The 25,093-nt window shown below is 43.7% G+C and overlaps 1 protein-coding gene across 1 annotated transcript; it reads right to left on the bottom strand.

Moving 5' to 3' along the window:
- Positions 1-444: 444 nt before the first annotated feature.
- On the bottom strand, positions 445-24,788 carry rint1 (RAD50 interactor 1). Its single transcript, XM_085376198.1, has 15 exons — positions 24,475-24,788; positions 20,312-20,437; positions 14,244-14,359; positions 12,945-13,118; positions 12,517-12,657; positions 11,547-11,715; positions 10,095-10,205; positions 9,490-9,715; positions 8,206-8,343; positions 6,315-6,409; positions 5,697-5,801; positions 3,827-4,047; positions 2,362-2,542; positions 1,362-1,480; positions 445-886 (listed from the first exon to the last, which is right to left on the bottom strand). The coding sequence occupies exons 1-15, from the start codon at positions 24,694-24,696 to the stop codon at positions 676-678; spliced, it is 2,355 nt and encodes a 784-aa protein (XP_085232324.1). The 5' UTR covers positions 24,697-24,788; the 3' UTR covers positions 445-675.
- Between the last annotated feature and the right edge of the window lie 305 nt (positions 24,789-25,093).

Raw genomic sequence — 25,093 nt, forward strand, 5'->3', positions numbered from 1 at the left:
GAAGGTTTTTTCCATTCGCGGTGAATGACTCTCACTGTGGTTCGCTGGAGACCCGAGATTTAGAAATGGATTTATAACTTTTTCCAGACGGCGAGATCTTGATTACTTTGTTTCCATTTTGTTCCTGATTTTCCTTCAATGACCGCATGATGTTTGGAGGATCCTTTGGTCTACTCCACTTTGTCAGGCAGGCTCTATTTAAATGATCTGCTGACTGAGAACAGGTGTGGGTGTGGTCAGGAGTGGGTGTGGCCAGGCGTGGGTGTGGTCAGAGAAACTGATCTCTGCTTTCCAAAGATGTGATGCACCACAGTTGATTTATGTTGCAAGAGGGAGCGACACAGATTTTTCTTTCCTTTAATAATAAACACCTTCATTTAGAAACAGCACTTTGTGTTTACTTTTGTTATGTTTGTCCAAAACAGAGAGAGTGAGTGAGTGAGTGTGTGTGTGTGTGTGTGTGTCTCTCACAAAAACAACAAAAGAACTGTTTTACACAACTTGGGTTTATTTATACAGTTGTTGTGTACTTGGGTCATCTCATGTCATAGCCATTAAATACCCCATGAAAGAACAGATGAAACGAATAATGACAAACTTACTGAACATCATGTGACCAACTCTGAAAGCTACGAGGAACATAAATGCTAATGACCAAAAGAAAGAGTAAACTGATCAGGAGGGAAACCACGAGGTTCTCAGAGAGAGGAGAATCAACACGTCACACGGCGCCAAACAGAAAACACCGAGCTCGTTCAGCGCCGACTCGGGTGGAGGATCTCCCGTACCTGCACAGTCTCTGGTCATGTCAGACTCTTTTATGAGAGACCTCAGCAGAATAGCAGAGCCCACATTAAGGCACAAGATGATACATGCCTCCTTTACACTGCAGAAAGAGAGCAGATGGACAAAATATATCATTTCAAATATGAGTTGACATGCGCTCTTAGGTCACAGCAGTGTTTCTTAAGCATGAAGGCTTCATGACATGGACGTCTTATCTGTGTCTGTGGGGGGCAGCGGCCCAAGCAGAGGTGCCCAGATCCCCCCACACCAGCTATGTTTGTCTACAGTCATTACTGGTTCCTGCTGTTGTGTTTGTTCTCTGTATTTTTGCAACAAATCTGGGATAAAGACGTCTTGATCTGTTATATAATCTTGCATATATGTAATGTGATTTTGAACAGTTGTAAACTTCTGTATGACGCAGACATCGTGACTGATAACTCAGTATCGGTTACGATGGCGTCCATTTGCCGTAGCATTTGTTTCCTGAGCCTGTACTCTGTGGTACCCAGGGCTTCTTGTTCCCCTACCCCACGCACACACAAACGCACACGCACGCACAGACACACACTTACTGCTTAAAGAAGTTCTCTGGTTTTTTGCAGTAGTGACCAAAGAGAGGAAACAGATTCCGGGTCATGTCAAACTGAAGCTGAGCTGCTCCACCATCACTGAAGTTGTTACAGAGGATCACCTGCCAGAGGAATAAAGTTATACACTGAGACACGTTTGTGCTGGAAGCTCAGCACTACAAAACCGACAGAACATCAAGTGTATTTACTGTGAAGTCAAACTGAAAGGTTACATTTAGTTTGGTTTCAAAAATATTTTTGTTTGTTGTTTTTATTTAGGAGTAAATGTCTGGACAGGGAACAACTTAAAGTATTCTACAGTCTTTTACAGTGTAACTCCGTATCGTTCAGAGACGTCACTAAACAAATTTTTTTTCTCTTTAAATTTTTAACTGGCAAATTTTCAGAGATCTTTAAATGTGTTGGTCCCAAAAACAGACCAGAGCCAAGAAAGGGTGAGCATTTAATATTTCATTGTTTTTGAAATATTCATGTTCAATGTGGGAAAAAATGGCCTGAAAGTGGCTCAAAAGAACATCTTTCAAACATATATAAAAAATATTTTGACATATGAAACAAAAAATTCACAGCAGGGAAAAATGTCAACATTCAACCGATATATTCAACACGCGGCGTCATGGCAGCGATAGCTCAGTAGGTAGACTGGTCGCCCCATGATCAGAAGGTCGGGGGTTCGAATCCACCGAACAGCTACCCTGAGGTGCCACTGAGCAAGGTCCCTGCACACTGCTCCTGGGCGCCTGCTTAGTGACTGCCCACTGCTTCACTGAGTGAACGGGTCCCACGGGGATCAATAAAGTAAACATTATTCTTATTAAATAAACCAATGCAAAGAGCAGCCTGCAGCGTTTGGTGGGAACCTTCAGCAGTTTTGACTCTTCCATCACACTTCCACACTGAGCAGACGTTTATTGTTTGCACGCTCTGACACAAATCAAGGACAATAACAGTGAGGTGGGTTTAGTGAGCACTGACTGCTTACGTCTTGGTAGAGAAAGTTGTCGAGTCTTTCCGCCAGGCCCTGCCAGGCCAGGTGAAACAGAGAAAAGCCAAGCACCTGATGAAGGTTCAACAGTCTGTCCCTAACGCACAGCATCATGGGACATGCTGTACTGGACAGGGACATGGTGGACTGGTCTTGTTGTGACAGCAGGGACAACCACCTAAGTGAAGAACAGAGTAACAGCTAAAAACTTAATGAAACTCTGTAATGTGGGACTTTGTTATATTTCTTAGTGGCAGAAAAAATATTAAAAGGACTCAAGAAACGATAATAAATAAAAATAATGATCAAAACAACAGATTGAATGTAATTTTATAAAAATAAGAAATATGATGTCACTTTATTTTGATGATGTATCTGAATAATAGAAATAATGTGAAGTTTTTATTAGTGTTGTCCTGCAAAGCCCCACAGTGTAAATACAGCCAACGCTGGCACAGGCCCGCGAGCATTTCAGGCTTTTAACTTTATACAACAACAGTAACTATTATTATTTTTCCTTCTGTCAGACACAAACATGTGTTATCTGTAGTTATTTACGAGCTCTTGTAAAGGTGGGGGGGGGAATATAACCTGGCCAGGTAAATATGCTGCAGTGCTGGATGACACCACAAGGTGGCGCCTCCTTATTTTGCAACATTGTAGTGAGTCTCACCTGTTTCACCTGGTATTTCTGTTTTCTTGCTGACACATTCAGATCAAACTGACGTTATTGTTATTTTGACCTAAAAATATTAGAAAAATAACCAGATGCTTACTCTTACTACTTATTACTTCCAGGCTGGACGACTGTGATTCATTATTATCAGGAAGTCCTAAAAACTCCCTGAAAAGCCTTCAGCTGATCCAAAATGCTGCAGCAAGAGTGCTGACAGGGACTAGAAAGAGAGAGCAGATTTCTCCTGTATTGGCTCCCTGTTAACACAGTACCATAACACAGCAACAGAGCACTTCACTCTCAGATTGCTGGTCTACTTCCAGGATATTTAAAAGTAGTATGAGAGGCAGCGCCTTCAGCTGTCAGGCTCGTCACCTTCAGTGATACTACGATATAAATTTTAAGCTTCATCGTACTGTTGTAGATCTACGTAGCAAGTTTCATTTGTTAAAAGCATTACAACTGATGTATGGAATTATATTAAATGACTTTTGACTGTTTGGAAGCAGAAGGACGAAGCGTCCTGCAGTTACTGTGAAACAACATAAGCCCTCGTTTAATGTATACATTTACGATTTGGAAAGCAAACAGTAATTGTTTGACACAAACTGTCGCTGGATTACTTTAATGCACAAAAATAAATCTTTAAACCAGGTTGTGGTTGTGAAGCCTCTGGACTGCTGTCCCGTTAGTCTAAAGCTACACAGATGTCTGAAAGCTAAAACTTGATTTAAATTGTGTAAAACAATACAAAGAATTAGCCTGTCGTCAACAGGTAATTCTCACCTTTCTTGGCAATATGGTTTGGCTTTTTCTTTTATTTCTCTCATGAGAAAATCCAGCAGTCTTCCCAGCATATCTCCCTTTAAACGATCCAGCAACGCTAAGAGACCGTCAAACAGAGAGCCCTCGAGAGAAGCCAGACGACCCATCTCCATGATGCCCAGGCCTCCGGGGACGGCTTCTTCACCGAGTGAGACCGCTGTCTGCTGCAACTGTAGGAAAAACTGAAGAAAGGAAAAGAACCAGAATTATAAAATCTTAAATATCACTCATTGGCTCAGCTGCAACAGGTCAATGCAGCACGATCTTCTAAAGATTTACTTTTTGGGCATCCCTGCATGAATGGAGGGATTTGTGTGTCCCAGTGATCACGGGACTATGTTGTCTGGAGAAATTTGCCTCTGGTAGGGTCTCCCATGGCAGATGGCCCCCACACCCAGGATCAAAAAGCAATTCACAGAACCCTCAAGTAGCAGAACAGTCCAGTGCACCCTACAGGAATGGGGTACCTGGGTCCTACCCTGGAGCCAAGCCCAGGACAGTCTCCAGGGCGAGGGCCACATTGGCCCGGCACCTTGACCAATGTGTCCCGGCCAGGCTCAGTCCTAAACAGCTGGGTCTGACGTGGCCACAGCTTTGCGCTGCACCCAGAGAGACCTGGAGAATAAGATCAGTGACGATACACGTGTCCTCAGTTTGGGAGGCTGAGCGCAGGCTGACCATACACCTTTTGGTACCATGGAGGCTGTGAAACGCTCCATCTTACCTGAGAAGGTTAGTCCCACCGACATGAGTGTGGCACATCGGTGCAGATGAAGCTGAAACCATCTAATGCTTGATCGCTGGGTGTTCGGTGAGCCCCAAAATCTCAGTCAGCAATCTCCAGGCCAGAGTGACCCTTGATGGTGAAAGGGCTTATCCCAGTAACGCCTCGGCTCCTTCATGCATGCCAGGACAGCGGACATGGGGAGGGGTGAGTTTCCCCACCGATGGCGATGCCAGGCCGCAACACCTGGGCAGGAGGAATGGCATCCTCCTCATTTTCATCTACAAGGATATCCATGTTAACACCCTTCTCTTCATCTTCTCCGTGCTTCTCCCCAAAGTTGAAGAGCTGGTTGAAGAGAGGAAGTTGATCCTCTGGGGGGACATGGTCCTCGGGGGACCCCAGCATGCAGCAGCTGAGCTGGATTCGCCACTGGGCTTTGCTGCAGTGACGCGAAGGAAGGGATCGGCTTTGGGGTCACAGCCACTTGCAAATGCTGCTCCCAGATTCTGCTGGGCATTACGTGGGAGTGTTTGCAGGAGTCGGGGTCTGCTTGCAATGCCTGTGCGTGCTTGAAGCCCATTTAGGCAACGCAGAGGGGATGGGGGTCATAGCTGAGACGGTTAGTCTGCACGCAGCTGGGCAAGGGCGAAACACGACACCCCACTGGGGTTCATCTGAGAGGATCCAGGGGCTGTATGTACTAAACCTTCGCTTTGGCAGCTAGCAATAGCCACAAAACCAGAAGCTACTTGACGAGCTCGTTTTGTAACACGCAGATAGCAGTAACACAACACCCACTATTACAACAATATATCAGCTCGACGAATCACAGCATAACAGATGTTCTTGAGAACCAGAAAAACAAGTTCTACCTTGACGGCAGCATCATTGAACAGATTAAGTTGAACAGACTGAGGAGCTCATGGAAAAGAAAGCGAGGATGGCTGGTTTGGGGCCTGGGGCTCTTATAAGGGGGTCAAGGGGACCCTGTGTCCTGGAAGTGATTGGTCCATCTTGGACAGACAAGCTGGTAGTGACGCTTCCATGATTGGTCACTGCTACTTCTAGTGAGATACGGAGAAAGGTTTGAAAGAGAACACCCACCACATCGTTTCCCCAGTCTCCCAGTATGGTGGAAATGTAGTTGACAGCATTGAGGATGGCACAATAACGGACACCCAGTGGGCAGCGAGACTCCTCCTTCATCACCTAGAAGGGAAACGAACAGAAAAACATTTAAAAACTGACGAACTTAAAACTGTTTCTGAAATAGCCATAAAACCTTTCCCAGACTGATGAGGAGAGACAATACTACTGTGACCATAACACACCTAAATGCTCCAGACCGGGACTGCTTCTGCATTTAGGCTTAGATAATAAGATCAACAAAGAGGTAAACATTGTGTTTTTTAATGCCCGTACGTTTTGCCCATCTGGTGCTTAAAGGGGTTAACAAAGACTATGAAACGTGTGCACATGAGTGGGTGCTCAGAGCTGTGGTCACCTGGATGCAACTAAACTGGACTGCACTAAGGAAGAACGTGCCTGATAGTCCAGCAGTGGATGGACATCACACTTCATCCACTATGACTGTGAGTGATTATTGTCTCTGGGTAAAAAGAGGATTTTGTTCACTGATTTGGAGCAGATGATGGAGAGCTAACCTAATTCCCTGATCTGTCATCTCATTTTGTCAGCTGTTGTTTTGAATCTGAATGTTACCTGAGTGAGTCGTATACGAAAGTCATCCACGAGTTCTTTCTGCAGCTCCAAAAATTTCAGTTGTGCAGAAGGACAAGGTAAGGTCCGGTACCGCTCTAAGTATGGAGGGACGACAGAAATAAAATTATTCAAAAAATGTTTATATGCAGTAACAGGAAATAAGATATTTTATAAACTATTTTGTATCCCTTCCAAACACAGCTCGTATCGTTATTTTTTGATTCCTTCTTCACCCGATGAAGTTGATTTACCAGTATAATCGTTTGCACCAGTATCACTGGTAAGAGTTTGATGCTACCACCATGCTTGACTCTTTATAAGTGGGCCGCACTTTCTATTACAGCTCTGTAATAAAGTGGTAATAGTACGGTAACAGGGGAAAGTTAATACTATGCAAATAAATTAATAACCGCATAATAGCGCCAAATCACAACAACAGTCGCCTCAGGGCGCTTTATGTTGTACAGTAGATCGTACAATAATAGATTCAGGAAAACCCAACAATCATATGACCCCCTATGAGCAGCACTTTGGCGACAGTGGGAAGGAAAAACTCCCTTTAACAGGAAGAAACCTCCGACAGAACCAGGCTCAGGGAGGGGCGGGGCCTGATCATTCTGGATTTAACAGGAAGCCAAAACAGGAGAAATCTGCTCTCTCTTTCTAGTCCCTGTCAGGACTCTTGCTGCAGCATTTTGGATTAGCTGAAGGCTTTTCAGGGAGTTTTTTGGACTTCCTGATAATAATGAATTACAGTCGTCCAGCCTGGAAGTAATAAATGCATGAACTAGTTTTTCAGCGTCACTCTGAGACAGGATATTTCTAACTTTAGAGATGTTGCACAAATGGAAGAAAGCAGTCTTACATATTTGTTTAATATGTGCATTGAAGGACATGTCCTGGTCAAACATGACTCCAAGGTTCCTCACAGCGTTACTGGAGGCCAAGGTAATGCCATCCAGAGTAAGAATCTGCTTAGATACCATATTTCTAAGATTTTCAGGGCCGAGTACAATAACCTCAGTTTGATCTGAATTAAGAAGCAGAAAGTTAGCGGCCATCCAGGTCTTTATGTCTTTAAGACATTCCTGCAGTTTAACTCATTGGTGTGTGTTATCTGGCTTCATGGACAGATAGAGCTGGGTGTCATCTGCATAGCAGTGTAAATGTATGCTATGTCTTCTAATGATGCTGCCTAAGGGAAGCATGTATAATGTAAAGAGAATTGGTCCTAGCACTGAACCCTGTGGAACTCCATAATTAACCTCAGTGTGTGAAGAGGACTCTCCATTTACATGCACAAATTGGAGTCTATTAGATAGATATGATACAAACCACTGCAGCTCGCAGGCTGTTTGTATTTATGCTTATTACAAAGAACCTATTAGTGGTAATAACTTACCTGTAAGTGCGACCTGTAAGCGTACTGAGATTGAAAAGCCTCACATTTACTTCTCTAAACAAACAAACATAGTTCTTCCAGGTGCTACTGAAGCTCCTGTTTGTTAAATGAATGTTCAGTTTCCAGCATGTCGTTTCTTCAGACTTCAACCATCCAATCAAATAACTGAGACCAAACGAGTCAACAGCAGAAAAAGTTGTTTGGTGTTGGCACAGAAGATTTGGCAAGTTTCTCATGTTTCTCAAACATACTCTGCTACTCAACCCACAAACGCATTTTCACTACATCATGGCACCATTTAAAGAAAGATAAAACAGGCTTTCCAACGGCATAGAATTTATTTCCATAAAGCAGTTTACAACAAAGATCATTTCCTTACCTCACCTCTTGCTCTTTGGTGAAATGGTGTTATACATAAGTTAGAATATTATTAAACATAACAAAACAGCTCAAGCTAACCTAAAGCAGACAACGATACTCAAATCTTACCAGTAATAACCTGCAGCAGAGTCATGAAAGTCTCCGCACAGTCTGGAGCCTTCAGATCATCCATATCACTGATGTCCTTATACTGAGAGCTCCAGGCTCTTTCAGCCGAGAGCATGGCATCCATCTTTTCCACTGCCACTGTATGTACAGAGAAACATTTGTGTCAGTTACTGATCAAACTTGGAGACGATGAGATTGCAATGCAGGCTATCGTATGAAATGAAATCTTACGAGCAACAGTAACAGCGAAGAACAGCCACATGTAGTTTAAAGAAACAATCTGTCACATTATTCAGGATGATCTGGAAGGACTGCAGGGCCTTTATGCTACAATATAAGGTACTGTAAGGCAACGTTTGTGAGGCTATATGTGCGATCAGATCTTTACATGTGTGTCAGTCTCAGGGTCCACGGATTAGCCGCACTGCTGTCACTGAGTTCTGACCATTGAATAAAATATTTTGTGCAGCTGCTGACACACAGCTGATTCTGTATTTTAGGCAGTACCACACCATCTGACTTCAACAAAGTGGTCCAGGACGTCCTGTTGACTAAATGCGCTCCTGAGTGTTTTTGCTGTTATAATGACATTTAGTCTAAGGCCGTGTTAAAGAATAACCAGGCACGTCACTGCAACGGATGCTAGGACTTAATGCAAATCCTCCAAAAGAGTGAATCGACTTCTCTGGAGTGGATCATGCAGCATTGCTAAGTCTTTGCTGTAACATTAACAATAATTTTGAGAAACTGTTTAGTAACCTAGTGTCACTGGGAGACAGTGAGAGTCTACTACTGTTAGAAACTTCACCCTGCATGACCGTCATTACGCCGTCGATGAGCAGCATTAATGTTTCATCAATCTCAGTAAGATCTCAGCAATATTAGACCGTGTCCTTCATGTTTGACTGTAATTCACTGCAGTTTGGGTTTTTACAGCTGCAAACCAAACACGTGGTCCAAACTGCTTCAGGATGAAGACTTAACAGCATCACAGTAAGATTTGTTTCGCATATTGACCAAAGAGTTCACGGTGTCAAAGAGGTGAATGATGCAAGAACGTCACCTCCTCTGTGACTGACTCATTTATATGGTGTGCGACACGTATACTCGGGGTTAGCAAAGCAGTCACTTTCCACTGATTGGAGTGATGTAGCAGGTGGAGCTCATTCAAACAAAATCTGAGTTTAGCTCATTTAATATTGAAATAACAGCATAACAAATGAGACCAAGAAAAACGTGGTCTCATTTGGAGCAGCAAAGACCAAATCGTCCTTAAAAACTCACTCTTCTTTTCCATAGTGAGCCACTTCTGTAGGACTGCATCCTCGAGAAGGAGGTGAAGCACACCAGGCAGCTCTGCTGGGTAGGAATGGTTGCTTCTCAGCTCCTTCTCAAATTGCAGCACCTCCTCCACCAAGTGACAGAAGAGCACATCATCATACAGCAGCTTAGAAGCATCACTGGTCACTTTCTCTTGGACTAGAGACAACAGGCCTCGACACAACTCCACCTACACGAACACAAAGGTACTGCTCAGTTTCAGGAAACAACGAGTTTGCATGAGGCTTCCCTGTAAGCTGCTCAGCAGAGGGTGGGAAAACATTGTAGTGCTCTTGTACAATAATAAGTTGTAATAAATATTAAATCTGCCTCTGAGGTTTGACGTCAGTCTTCTCTGTGGCGTCGCTGAAATAGAAACTGCCCAAACTGCCCTGAGCTGTTTACTGTGTTACAGTTTAATGAGCCGTGTTTGAATCTTATAAGCATCGATTATTTCAGTTAGCTGAAACAGTTCTTACTTCAAATATCCTCCTACAGTCCACCTATAGTCACTTTTATGCCCACACTTTAGGAATGAGTGAATTATAGCATAGTAACAGAAAGCATACCTTGGCACTTAGAGTTACCCCTCCTCGGTCCAAGATCGGCTGGATCGTTTCCTCCATGAAGGTGGAGTTGTTTCCCATCCACATGAGAACCTGTGTGAGGTACCATTCTGGCTGAAAATACACAAAGAAGTTTATTTTGGATTGTGATGACAGTCACAAAGCTAGTCTCTCTGATACAGCTTGTTCTTGTAGAAAACACAGGACTAAATAACAGCCTGGATTAAAGTAATTTCACAGGGTAAGTTTATGCAGCCATGACAGAGGGCTCAAGTATTCCTGTTCCAAACAGCACCCAGTTTCTCAGCAGGAGGATGCAACTGCAAAAATACTCTACAGATGACCTGCTAACAATGACGACTGTGACCACAGGAGCAGACAGTCTGAACCATGACAGAAGCACAGACTGCAACTCAGAATCTAACAAACATCCTCTGAACGCTTCCAAGTAAAGAAAAACATGCACAACAACAACTGAACCCACTGGTGAGGACGAGGGGATGCCCTGGAGCTGATCATCATCATCAGCACATGACCCACAGCAGCGTAATTACACGTGTTACCAAACAACACATAACCTTAGCATACGTACATACGATTACTGACATCGCCTCTCAGAGCGACGGCTCAGCTCTGAATACTCCGTGTTAATCCTTTTCAGAATCAGGATACTTTATCAATCCCTAAGGAAACTATGTAGGAGCGAAATTTTCAGCCTCTTCTTGAATCTTTTCGTAAGCTATGCTTTACTCTTGCAGGAGACGCCCTGAATGGATTCGAGGCCCCATCGCCCCCCAGCATCAATAACAAGCTGCTTATTGCAGAAGTTATGACACTTCACTCGCTGATGAGCACCCGGCCTCGGAGCCAGGGAGCGCTCGATCGCTCAAGGCCGCATTAGGAGGAATTTACTGTGGAGCAGACAGAGCGCACTCGCTGTACGCTCCACGCCTGCCTGCAGCGTGTTGTCAAGTGGACGCAGTCTGTGAGCAACTCTAAAGCTTGTGCTGCCGTGAAAGAGAACAAAGTTACAAAGCGTTAAACTGAAAGCGAGAGTTAAAAATAATGAAAAGTGTGCACCGCACCCCCATCTGTGCTTTTGGTGAGGTGCTGTCCACGTGCTCGCCAAGGTTCAGAGGATGGTTTGGATCTATTAATCATCCAGAAATCAAACAGCGGTTCCTTCAGTAACTCATATGTACGCTTAACAACTAGGATTTCAATATAAAGCCACAGAAACATGACTTCCCTGTAACATTGATCATGACAGCTAATGCGATCCCACCTTAAACTGACAGAACAGCAACCCTGTGATCCGGGACTGCGGCAGCACTGCATCACGGCGCACATCAAACACTTTGTTCCCTCTTGTGTTAATCAGCGTCCAGACTTTGACATGTTGCTGCCAAACGTTTCAGTGGTCAAAGCTGTTTTCAGTGACCTCTGAACTCTCACCTTACTGACAGAGTTGGTCTGCCGGTTCCCATAGAAGTGGTATTTGAACCTCTTGTTGAGAGGCAACAACATGATCTGGATGGGCAGACAGAGGGGAGCAGGTTTGGACATCTGAGGAGAGGACAGAGCTTCACTGGAGTCCAAAGTCCTCTGAGACAGCAGATCATCACTGTCAGACAGTTAAAGAGCAACGTGTGCGCAGGGAACATGTGTTATTATAAAGACGGCTCTGCACGCGTGTGGTGGAACAAACATTCCTGTTCATGTCTCCACGTCTCCTGCAAACCATGTTTAAACTTTTAAACAGTGTCCCCAAAACAAGGTCGTCTGAAATTAAAAGGTCTCTTTGGTTACACCAAAATATAAGCATGGGAATGTATATAATGTTAAGAACTTAGAGTGTGTGTGTGTGTGTGTGTGTGTGTGTGTGTGTGCGTGTGCACCCATTTACATCAGGTAAATGAAATAATAGTTAAATTATTTAAATTAAGTCAATTTTAACCTCAAATGAAAACATGTCCGATTACATTTTTCTTTAACAAAAATGAAGCCAAAATGCACAAAAAACCACATAAAAACATGCAAAGTAACAGCCAGGTGTTCGTGATCAGGCCACGTGGTCAGAGGGCCCGGTGGCGCCAGTGTCCGGCAGCCTCGCCTCTGTCAGTGCGCCCCAGGGTGGCTGTGGCTACAACGTAGCTGCCATCACCAGTGTGTGGATGTGTGTGTGACTGGATGTGGTGTAAAGTGCTTTGGGGTCCTCAGGGACTGAGTAAAGTGCTATATACGAATACATTTACCATTAAATTCATTAAGCCTGCCCACCTGTAGAAACGCAGAGCATTCAGTTTTTTATTAACAAAACTCCATGAATATGGAAGCTGAAGGGACATTTCCCAACAATTTAAAGTCACAAATGAGAAACATGGCAGACAGTTTCCAGTCATCCTAGGAGTATTTACAAGGATACGAGGTCTGCAGGGCGAGGAGCTGCCCGACCAGCAGCTCCAGCTGGCCTTCAGTCTCCTGACAGCTGGGCGTCGGTGTCAGTGACTGAGTGGGAGGAGAGATGATCGGCCAGTGAAGCTGAGTCAGCAGCTTCTCAAAATCACTGTGAAAGAAGAAAATGGATTTGGGTCACATGTCAGGGGACATCTTTGCTTATTAACAGCTAGCTCGTTTTAAAGAATCATCAGCAAATTTACAAACGAGCTGATGATGGAGCGTGTGTCGGATTCATGAATGTGTTTCTGAACTGAAGCAGCCTGGAAACTCCCATCAGGGAGAGGCAGCAGCAGCTTCATATGTTCTGAAATATGTGGTTCTGGTTATTATTTATTATTAACCTGTCACCATGTCTTTAGTCTAATAAGGCACAGCAGCTTTGAGGGCTCCCACCTGGTCAGACGGTCCTTCATGATTTTGTGCCAGAAGCTAAGAGTTGCTTGGAGGAAGTTCTGGAGATGAGAACATCTAGACTGGTTTAGTCCATAATCCAGAGCCGCCATGCTATCCACTGCCCTTATGGCTTCCCAGGCACTGCTGGTCATCAGACACTGCTGAACTGTAGCACTGGAACACAAGACTGCACGTCACTGCTTTCATTACACCACAGCAGGCACCAACAGGAAGACCACAGGCCATGAACGAGACTCAGAGAGGTGGGACGCCGAGTTACAGAAAAACATAAGCTATGATGTGCAAATCTCACCCTGGGTCGCCTCAATCAAATGACCATTTCGTTACCAGGCCTCTGGAGAACTTCAAGACATGTTGAGTCATTTAGCCGTTTAAATCAGCTGTGTTGGATCAAGGACACATCTGAAACCTGCAGGACACCGGCCCTGGAGGCCTTGGACACCGCTGCCCTGTACCATCAGAGTCTAGATGCATGCTCAATCATCCAGGTAAGTAAATGCCAAAGGTTCTGCTCATCTGGACGTTTTCATTGGGAGAAACGTTTCGTCACGTCTCGAGTCTCAGCTGACTGAAGACGTCTGAAAACATCCAGATGAACAGACTCAACCTTTGGGATTTCTCATCAGTGGCTTGATAAGAGAGTGCTGATAACCAGCCACATGGCCCGTCTCCTCTTCAGTTCAAAGGATGGGGCATCTGTGTTTTGGGGAAACGATTTCAATTTGTCTGACCTTCACAACAGTTTGCTTCGGTCTGTTTTCCACGAGCTCTGGCACAGAGAACGGCACACTGTGCCCCCAACATGCAGGACTGACTTTTGACCCTGCACACAGACTTCTGCAGATTCTCAGAACCTTTCGATGACATTGTCGTCTGTAGATGATCTAATGATCCAACAGTCTCTGCAGTATTAGGTTGTGTTGATGCAGTTCTGAGACACGCTGCCTTCCTTAGATAATCTTTTTACATCCTGTCACGTTACAGACCTGCTGCCACTTAATAACATTCAAACTTGTTTCAGTGCCGCTCACTTTTCCCCGTTTTTGTTGCCCCAGTACCAACTTTAGAGGTTTGCTGCCATCAAATTTAAAATCAGCAGAACTTGGCTCCTTTCCTTCCTTATTTAAACATCTAATAGATCTTCTGCTGTGAATAAAATACAGATTTATGGGACTTACAAATCATTGCACTCTGTTTTTATGCACACAGCATCTGGACTTTAAAAGACGGCATAAAGCTTTGTGTTTTTAAATTGCTCATAAACAGTGAGGGTGTTACCTGAGCTCCTCTATGTGTTGAAGGCATCTTAGGTATTTCATGTGTCTCTCTATAAAGTCAACCTGGTTACACGTTTGTTCGAGTTTATCCATCCAAGGCTGGGCATCCTGTAGGTGCTGCAAAAAAGAGAAACAGACATTGAAGACGTCCAGTATTTCAGTCTGAAACCGTTTGATAGCAACAATGCTGGACAGCAGCAGAGAAGCGTACAAAGATATTAGGGTTTCTATGCTGTACAGATCGGTCACATTTCTCACACACACACTTTATTTGTCTGTATTTGTCCTGTAAGCTCGGCTCCTGTACCAGAGGAGGATCTGCCACAGCATCGTATCTGTTCCTAGAACGGCCTTCTTCTGGCCACACATCTCAGATGTCAGTTTGGAGGTTAATGTATCGGCAACATCGGCACGGCAAGATGATGGGTGGTGTTCAAGGGAATCTCCTCTCAGATCTGGACCAGGGCATCCCTGAGCTGGACTGAGGTGAAACGCGTGGTGTCGGATAAAGTCATGAATCCATATCCGTGATGGTTCTTTTTCTCGCTCCTGGTCTTTCGCGGGTTTCTGCTGCCTAAAGTATTCACATGAGCACATGATCAGTTATCCTCCAAAGATAATCTCCCAGAGGTGTTCTACTGGATTTAGGTCAGGTGAGGATGGGGTGGGATCAACTCCTTCATCCTCCAGGAACTGCCGGCATACTTTCGCCACCAGGCCAGGCATCGTTGTGCACCAGGACCCGCTGCACCTGCGTGGGGTCTGACTGCGGCTCCACAGGTATCATCCTCTCACCTGGTGTTCTGCTCCAATCAGATCTGTTCTCCCGGTCTGGGGTAAAAAGGCTGACTGTGAATGGATTATTATTTATTATTAACCTTTATTTAACCAGGAAAAGTCCCATTGAGATTAAAAACCTCTTTTTCAAGGGAGTCCTGGCCAAGAGGCGACAACACGTTGAAATTACAAAGTTACATACATATTATAAATAACAATTACATTTTAAAAACATTTTTCTCTGGCTCTCTCAAGCTGGACTTAAAAGCATTTAATGAAATAAGATCTGCTATCTTCCAGTCTTTTTGCATCATGTTCCATGTAAAAGAGGCAGCATAAGTAAAAGCCCTCTTTCCCAGTTCAGTTCTGACAAATGGAACAAAAAAAGATCGCTTGAACGCAGGCTATAAGAAACAGTACTCCTCCGTGTGAGCAGATCGCAAATGTAGGTGGGCATTTATCCAAGCAGGGCCTTGTAAATAAAGATGCACCAGTGAACAAACCTCCTGGAGGACAACGAAGGCCATCCCACTCGAGCGTACAGATCACAACAATGGGTCAAGGCCCTACAGTTTGTAATAAACCGTAAAGAGGCATGATATACTGAGTCAATCTTATGAAGACATTGGGCGGAAGCATTCATGTACAGCAGATCACCATAATCTAAAACAGATAAAAATGTGGCATTTACAAGACGCTTTTTTGTCTCAAAAGAAAAGCAAAATTTGTTTCGAAAGAAAAATCCTAATTTTAGTTTGAGTTTTTTCACAAGATTGTCTATGTGAGGTTTAAAGGTCAGAGAATCATCAATTAAAAAGCCAAGATATTTATACGTGTGCACCACTTCTATGAGGTTTCCCTCAAGAGTGGACACCAAGGGGACAGTTTGAGGAAATCTCTTCATGTTTGAAAACAACATTAGCTTTGTCTTTTCAGCATTGAGAACCAATTTCAGCTCCAGAAGTGTGTGCTGAACCACGTCAAAAGCTTTCTGCAACGATTCTATTGCCTTTTCAAGGTTTGAGCCAAAGGAATAAATAACTGTGTCATCAGCATAAAAATGCATAACTAGCATTGGACACATTTTGTCCCAAATCATTTATATACATGATGAACAACAGAGGTCCTAAAATTGAACCCTGTGGCACCCCAGTGTGAATATTCAAAAGTTCTGAGCACAGATTTTCACATTTAATGCATTGAGTCCTGTCACTCAAATAGTTAGTGAACCAGGAGACGACATGTCTAGACAGCCCCAAAGAAAGAAGCCTATGCTTCAAAATGGCGTGATCCACAGTGTCGAAAGCTTTTGACAGGTCGATAAAGAGAGAAGCACAGTGCTGTTTTTTATCCAGAGCAAGTATGTCATTTATCACTTTTGTGGCAGCCGTGACAGCACGATGCTGTTTTCTGAACCCAGATTGCAGTTTTGAGAGAACTTCATTAGGAGTACAAGAACTCTTTTAATTGCTCACTGACGAGAGACTCAAGGACTTTTGCCAAGACACACAAGTTTGATATTGGCCTGTAATTAGTCAAAATGGCCGGGTCGCCTCCTTTTAATATTGACGTAACAAAAGCAGACTTCCAAACAAGTGGAATTTCTTTATTTTGGATTGAAAGATTAAAAAGGATCGTAAGAGGTTGTGCAATGTAATCAGCTGCTATTTTCAGAAAATAGGGCTCTATTAAGTCTGGCCCTGGGGGTTTCCTGTGATCTAAGGCTTTAAGAGCTTTATGCACTTCCTGGACAGAAAAAGGAGAAAAACCAAAAAGCTCCCCAAAATATGTTTGGGGTTCTGTACAGGGAGTCATGGGGGCTGCTCCAACAGAGTTAAATAAAAAAACCAGTAGCTACGAAGTGCTTGTTAAAGCTATTTAAGACCTCAGTTCTGTCATAAACTGGGACAGAATCTTTTAAAATGAATTTTGGAAGAGCCTGTGATATTTTATTTATAGATAAGGACTTAATTACTTTCCAAAATTTCTGAGGGTTATTGAGGTTTCCTGTAGTAACAGATAAATAATATTCTGACTTAGCCTTCTTGATAAGTGTCGTGCATTTGTTTCTTAATTTCCTGAAATCTAACCAGTCAGTCAGGGAATCGTTTTTCCTAGCTTTTGCCCATGCCACGGTGCGCTGATGGATGGACTCTGATAATTCCTATGAAAACCAAGGGTTCTCCCGTCCCTTGACCCTAAATTTTCTGGCAGGTGCATGCTTATTAAAAATCTTCATAAAAATTTCTTTAAAATAAGCCCAAGCCACATGGATGTCTGGTATCAGACTCAAATTTTCCCAGTTTACCATGGACAAGTCATAATGAAACGCTTGCTCACTAAATATTTTAAAATTTCTTTTACAGATGATACGCGGTTTACATTTAGGGATTTTAGTGTTCCTACAGGTAGCAACTACACAATGATCGCTTAAATCATTACAGAACACGCCTAGAGACAGAAACTTATGAGGGACATTTGTTAGAATTAGGTCAAAGTAGATTTGTCAGGACTCTTTATATTTGGCCTTGTAGGTAGGTTGACCAACTGGCTAAGATTAACAGAGTCACAGAAGGATATTGTTCTACTTTAGCTACAACACTGCAAATAAAAACATTACTTATTAATATCTCAAGCTATATGCTGTATACTGCTGTAAGTGGGCATTAATGCATAAAATATACTGCTGCAAAACAACTAAGTTAACAGGAACAAAAGAAAAAGCACGACCCAGGCTTCACCGGCAGAACACTGCCTGAAGTCATGCTTCCTCCGGTGACTCATTTCCGTCCCATAGTGCAGCAGATGGCCCCCTTTTGACTTCAGGACTGCCGTAAATGTCACAGATTCAACAAGGTGGTGGAAGCGTTCGTCACAATGATGCTGACATTTCAATATGGCCCAAACAGATTTCCAAGCTGAACATCCATGACGCGCACGGATGTCGTGTTCAAGAAGCCGGTGCGCTGAGGATCGGCATGTAATGTCGCTAAAAGCAGCCATGAAGAGGTTCCACTTTGGTCACAAAGGGGCCGGCGTGGTCACAGCAACACTCAGGTGGACTGTGGCATTTCAACAAAGTATGTTTGGTACTAAGAAGCCCAAAGGTCGTCACACCAGCTTCAGTCTGGTGTTTGCAGGTCGATCTATGACTGATTGGGTTTTACTGTGCATTTTATTATCCAGTTATGCTTTTACTGTACTGGCAGTGTAACTGGGATCATTGGGAAGTGAAGCCCAAACACTACTGGCACTAATGCAGCCCCAAACAATGACAGAGGCCTCACTGAGTTGTATACATGGCTGTATACGCACTGTTGTCCCTCATCCACACTAATCACGACAATCTGAAGCAAAAAGCTCGAACTGGGATTCATCAAAGACACGCTGACACTGATGTTCAGCTCGTGTCACACATCACACTTTCTCCTACTTTCCTTCCTTAAAAATGTCTTTTTGTTTTTCTTTTCAGTTTTATTTCAACATTATCACAACATCGCCTTAGGGTACTTTATATATTTTAAGGTAATGACCCTACAATATTCAACACCCAGTGCATCATGGGAATCCCCCGGCAGCCTACGTCTATTGCAGCATAACTAAGGGAGGATTCAGGGTCACCTGGTCCAGCCCTAACTATATGCTTTAGCAAAAAGGAAAGTTTGAAGCCTAATCTTGAAAGTAGAGATAGTGTCTGTCTCCTGAATCCAAACTGGAAGCTGGTTCCACAGAAGAGGGGCCTGAAAACTGAAGGCTCTGCCTCCCATTCTACTTTTAAATACTCTAGGAACAACAAGTAGGCCTGCAGAGCGAGAGCGAAGTGCTCTGATAGGCTGATATGGTGCTACAAGTATCAGCATACTTTATTAATCCCTAAGGAAATTATGTGGGTACAGTAACAGAAACAGACTATTTAACAATACAATATGTGACAGATTTACAAATTTAAGAAATAGCACAATAAATACAAATCCCTCAATAATAAACATCACTACTGCAGACGATCTCAGTTGATGCTAGCAGTCGTTAACGAGGACCTGCTTGCTCACCGGAGAGCTGCTTAGCTGACCTAAGCTTCCATCACTGATTACACAACCCCACACAGCATGCTGTGGACTTGGCTGTGAAGAACTCACTCACAGCCACTGAAACACCAACAGATGGGACCGAGAGGATCCTCACTGGTCAGTATCATCGAGCACTGCTAACCTTCTCAGCGTCTATGCACCCACCAACGATTCTCCTGTTTGGGACACTCGAAAACCAAGGTCAGGGAGGTCCCTTATTCACGAGCTGCTGTTTGCAGACGATGCAGCATTCATGTTTGCAGCAGTTAGTCAGCCCTTTGTCTGAGGCCTGCAACAAGTTTACCTTAACCTTTAGCCCGAAAAAGAGAAGCATCATGATCCAGGATGGTGTCTGTGAAGGTTCTCAGTCATCCAGGTCATCGTAGTCAAAGGAGCTTGCAAAGAAAAGCGTCTGGACTTCTTTAAGTTGCTTGAAGACGTTTCACCTCTCATCCGAGAAGCTTCTTCAGTTCTAAGGTCAAATGGTGGAGAGTCCCTGGACTCCGGTCCATCCTGAGGTGGTAGACACCTTCACCTACCTTCCATCATCTCTAACTCCCTCTCTCTGGAGATACAAGTGATAGCAAAAACTGCAGCTGTCATGGCTGAACACGCGTGGTATCAAGCTTACATATTTGGCACACTCCTCTATGGCACTGAATCCTGGTCCGAGTAAGCCAGCCAGGACAGAAGGCTGAACAACTTCAGCCTCTGATATCTTAGACGTATTGTGGTAAACACCAATGTACTGCAGAGAGTCAGTACTCCAAGTCTGGGTGCACTGCTCAGTCAGAGTCAACTCAGATGGCTGGGCCATGTGCGATGCATGAACCCGGGTCACATCCCCAAGGACACGGGGTATGGCGAGGTGTGCGAGGGCTCACGCTGTCGGAGGACCAAAACTCCACTTCCACGTTTGGAAACGTGACATGAAGCTGACAGACATCAACCAAAACACCTGGGAAAGCTCAAGAGGCTCGGAGCGCTACCATCAAGGAGGGAGACAAGACAAGAGTAAATGGTAAATGGCCTGTATTTGTATAGCGCTTTTCTAGTCCCTAAGGACCCCAAAGCGCTTTACACAACCTGTCATCCACCCATTCACACACACATTCACACACTGGTGATGGCAGCTACAATGTAGCCACAGCCACCCTGGGGCGCACTGACAGAGGCGAGGCTGCCGGACACTGGAGTACTTTGGCGTCCTTAGTGATGTCACTACCTTGTGCAGGATGTTGAAGGTAAGTTGTTCCCTCTGCAGCAGCGCCTCCAGAGAACACCTGGCGTCCTCGACAGCAGACAGAGCTGCTGAAACTTTAGGAGGCACCAAACTGGACACAGTCAGGACCTGAAAGGCAAAACAGAACTGCTTACATTTCATACTGAAGATTTCAGAGCGTCATGATTGTGTGAACTTTCTACAAACAATAAATTCTATAACTGTGTGTAAATGTGCAAGTTACACGAGTGAGTAACAGAAAGACGAGAGCAGCAGAAGGGGATGACAGCAGGCCTATGGACAACTAAATGTACCGTAAGGGTGTTGTTTGTATTTTAAACGATAAAAACTGGCTGCTTTGTGCACCAGTGACATCATCACACGGCCACAACCATTTATGCTCGCCATCACAAAAAGCATCACCACTCAGAGAGCAGCGCCACATCAACACCGACAGACGAAGAGGAAAAACTGAAAACCCCAAACGTTACATCTCAGACTTTACAGGCCACAGTTAGCATTTCCATCCATACGAGGGCGTTCATGAACAGTTTTTTAATTTCCATTATAAATAACTATAACGACATGTGTAATGGCATTTCAGTGGTGCAGCGTCCCCGTTTAAGAAAATCATAATTAAATTTCTAACATCTATTAAATACAAATTTGTTTGTTAACTAGTTAGTTAGTTTATTTGCTTGTTTTAATCAATTTTAAATCATGCTTTTTATTTGTTCTTGTTTCTAATGTCTCTGTAAAGCACTTTGAATCACCTTGTTGTTGAATTGTGCTGTACAAATAAACTTGCCTTGCCTTGCCTTACAAATAACTATAATAGTAGATATAAATAGAAATAATATGAAAAGCCTATGGGAAATACTGAACAGTGTTATAAAACGTGGGGCTGGACAAAAGAACTACAAGTATTTCATTTGTAACGACCATGAAGAATATGGACGCTGTGACAAACAGTCTCAATGAACTCTTTGTAACTGCTGCACCAAATTCAGCAGAAACAGGCGCTGATCCTGGGAGAGCACAGGACAAACCGGATACACCGATAGACAGAAATCCATATTCTATGTTCCTCACAGCCATCGGTGAAAATGACGTTTTTGAAACTGTCAAAAATGTAAAAATCAGAAATCTTTGGATTGTAATGAGATTGATATGATCGTGGTTAAAAGAGTCATTGAGGCTGTTATAAAACCGTTTACATACATCTGTAATTTATCATTTCAAACTGGTCGATTTCCAGACAGAATGAAAATAGCAAAAGTTAGTCTATACAAATCTGGCAACAAACACCATTTCACAAACTACAGGCCGGTCTCTTCACCACCTCAATTCTCAAAAGTTCTTGAAAAACTGTTTAAAAACAGACTGGAGAAATTTACACATAAACATAAACTACTCACTGAGAGTCAGTACGGGTTCAGATCAACATCATCAGCACTATTAGATTCAACAGAATACATCAGAAATATGTGTCTGGGTCATTCAGAGACTTGACAAAGGCATTTGACTCCATAGATCCTGATATATTAATAAGAAACCTGGAACGTTACGGTGTCAGAGGGGTCGCTCTAGATTGGGCCCGGAGTTATTTAGGTGACAGGAAGCAGTTTGTGAAATTAAATGCTCCTTATGTGCACATTGCTTGTGGTGTACCCCAAGGGTCAGTTTGGGCCCAAAATTCTTCAACTTACACATTAACGACATCTGTAAAGTGTCCAAAGTATTAAAAATGGTTCTCTTTGCTGATGATACAAACATCTTCTGCTCTGGTGATGATCTGCAGAACTTATTGGAGGATATGACTAATGAAATAAGTAAAGTAAAATAAATTTCTGGGGGTAAAAAAATCTTAACTGAGAGCTCACGTAAGATATATTCATTCCAAAGTATCACGAAGCATTGCAACACTAAACAAGGCAAAGCAGGTATTAGACAGAACATGCCTTCATGTTCTACTGTTCACTGGTTTCACCTTACTTAAGCTACTGTGCAGAGGTCTGGGGCCACAACTGTAAAACTACATTACATTCACTTTGTACTCTTCAAAAAACGCAGTTTGAATCATCCACGCTGCAGGTTACAGGTTACTGCAGTCTGAAATATTGAAATGTGCCGATCTAGTGAAATTCCAAACAGCACAAATTCTATTCAAAGGCATCAAGACCAGGAAGTTCCTGACCATGCATGGAGGGTTTCACCCCGAGTCCAGCACCCCGAGGCTGTATGCTAAGCACAAGGAAGGAGGCCGGGAACTGGTGAGTGTCAGCACCACAGGATGAGACATCAAACCAGTGCAGGTGGTGGGAGACAGAAGGACTCTGGCCAAAACATCTCTGATGGACAGAGTCTCCCAGCCCATGCATGCTGAGCTGCAGAGCTCCTTCAGTGACAGACTGCTGCATCCTCGATGCATGACGGAGCGTTTCTGCAGGTCCTTCCTCCCTGCAGCTGTCACACTGTACAATCAGAACTGCTCCCAACAAACACAGGTTTACATCAATGCTGTAACTTGCACTATTTCATCATCCGATTCACACTATAAGCTGAGTTTGCCTCTTATCTGAAATACATTTTATCTGTAAATAAAGTGTATTTCATTTTATTTAATGGTAATAACTGTACAGTACTCTGTTTTTGGTAACTACTGTCCTTGATGTAAATATATATATTTTTTAAATTGTGTATGTTTCTGTTCTGTGCGCTGTTTGATGTACGTGTGTTTTTTTCTTGTTGCTGTTACAACCACATTTCTGCTTGTGGCACAATTAAAGGATTATTTTATTCTAAACATCCACGAGTACATCGTGGAGAGGCCACAACCCGCCGTGACCGTCCGTTACAAAAGCAGAGCTAAACCTGGCATCAACAAATGTACAACAAAAGACCTGCATGATGTACAAAACTGTTATTTCTTTGGAAAAATACTACAGCTCATGTCCCATTATGATCCACTGCTGTAAGAACTCATAATAATAATAATAAAGATGATTTTAGGTAGTGCCAGAAAGCACAGACACAGTGTATGTTAGGCTGTCTGAAACAGTGATGTGCTCCTGGTGACTTATTTTCACTGCTGATTAAATGGAGTCAGTAACTTAGTAACAACTAACCAGTTTCTGTCTGGTAAGATGAGACGTGAGCTCAGGTTAAATGAATAAAACAAAAACGTGTTTCTAGTGTCCAAAACAACAACAACTGTTCCTGTAATCACCATTAAAACCTTTACTGGGAAGAAGTTGGTGTGAATCCTTCAAACCACCGCATTAACAAACTCCAACATGAAGAAAAACAAAGTTTTTAGTGATATTTAGAGATTTCTGAGGAGAAAATGAAGCTGCCCGCCGGTGTGTTCAAAGCCACCAGACAACAGGGGTTTAATCCAACAAGTCATTCAAGTCTGTTTTGACAACACTGAGACTGGAAAGCTGGGAGAAAAGAGCCGGAATAGACTCAACACAATCAAAACACTGACTTCTGGCAGTGGCTCATACCAGCGCCCCCCACTGGCTGCCTGGAGGAGTACAGTTTGATTTAAAGCTATAACTGAGCTCAAAACAAGGTTTATACAATCAGTCTTTCTACCATAAATCTAATTTAACTATTAATAAGTGCATAAACTTCACAACAACGCACAAACGTGTTTCTCGAGGACACAGAAATGTGTAAAAATACAGTGTTATAGACGTTTGTTTGTTTACGTCTTACATTTTTAGTGTAAAAATGGAGATATATAGAAACATGCACCGTCATACTGTTCCCACGCCAGTGTCCACGCAACTGCACCACTACTAATCTCATATGTGGGCTTGTGCACGTTTTTACTGAGCTGTGATTAGGACACAGACGCTGGCAGCCCACAGTTCATTCTGTGGGCTGTGAGGTCATTGTGCAAATGTCCTGTTTATAAAGCTGCAGTCAGCTGAGACTGAAGACGCCACCTGGATGATGACGAAACGTTTCTCCCACGGAAACGTCCAGATGGACACAATCAGCCTTTTGGGAGCAATTACAGGGTTGGTTTGTTTGTCTTTAACTGGGAGACTCGGTTGCCACATTTCCCACCTGTCCCGGTGTTAGTGACACAGCGAGCAGGACCGCATCTCACGCATTCTTCGCTGTGTTTCTGTATATATGATGCTTTCGTTCACCTGCTCCTTCAGCGTGTTGTTCTGCTCGGTCAGATGTTCCATCAGCTCACCGACGGTCTTCGGGCACATCAGCTCGGTGTCTCTGTCCTCCAGGAAACCCGCCACGAAGTCCTCCGCAGATAAAGCTTCGCGGTGTGGCGCTGCCGTATGAGCAGGCTGTGAGGAACATGTTGTTATTTCACTCTCTGCTCGCGCTGGCGTTCCTGTTACGGCCGCCGCCATCTTTCCTCTCGAATGCAACGACCGCCTTCCTCGGAGGCGCTCGTGAATTGTATTTGGGTTCCCCGCGGGAAGAGGTCACGCGTGTAGCGGTCACGCGTAGTTACACACATGCCAGGCTTTCATATTAAATTTTCCTTTATAGATTGTCTCACATAAAGGGACGTTACCACGCGTGTCTTGCTCTCTTGTAAACTGTAGCCACTGCTGCCGTATGGCCCGTGTTTGTTTCACTAACACGAGGAGTACGCTGGAGGAGAAAACAAGCCCACATTTGCCTGAAAACGCCTACGTCACAGATGGCGCCGTCCGCTACACGTCAGCACATTCATTCATGGTACCGGGTCCAGTACAGCTGATTGTAGTATCGATACCAAGTCAATGCAGGACCGATACCAAT

The sequence above is a fragment of the Diplotaxodon limnothrissa genome, linkage group LG17 (assembly GCF_057381915.1).
Source record: "Diplotaxodon limnothrissa isolate DT_005_m linkage group LG17, D_limnothrissa_male_GT1.1, whole genome shotgun sequence".
NCBI lineage: Eukaryota > Metazoa > Chordata > Actinopteri > Cichliformes > Cichlidae > Diplotaxodon > Diplotaxodon limnothrissa.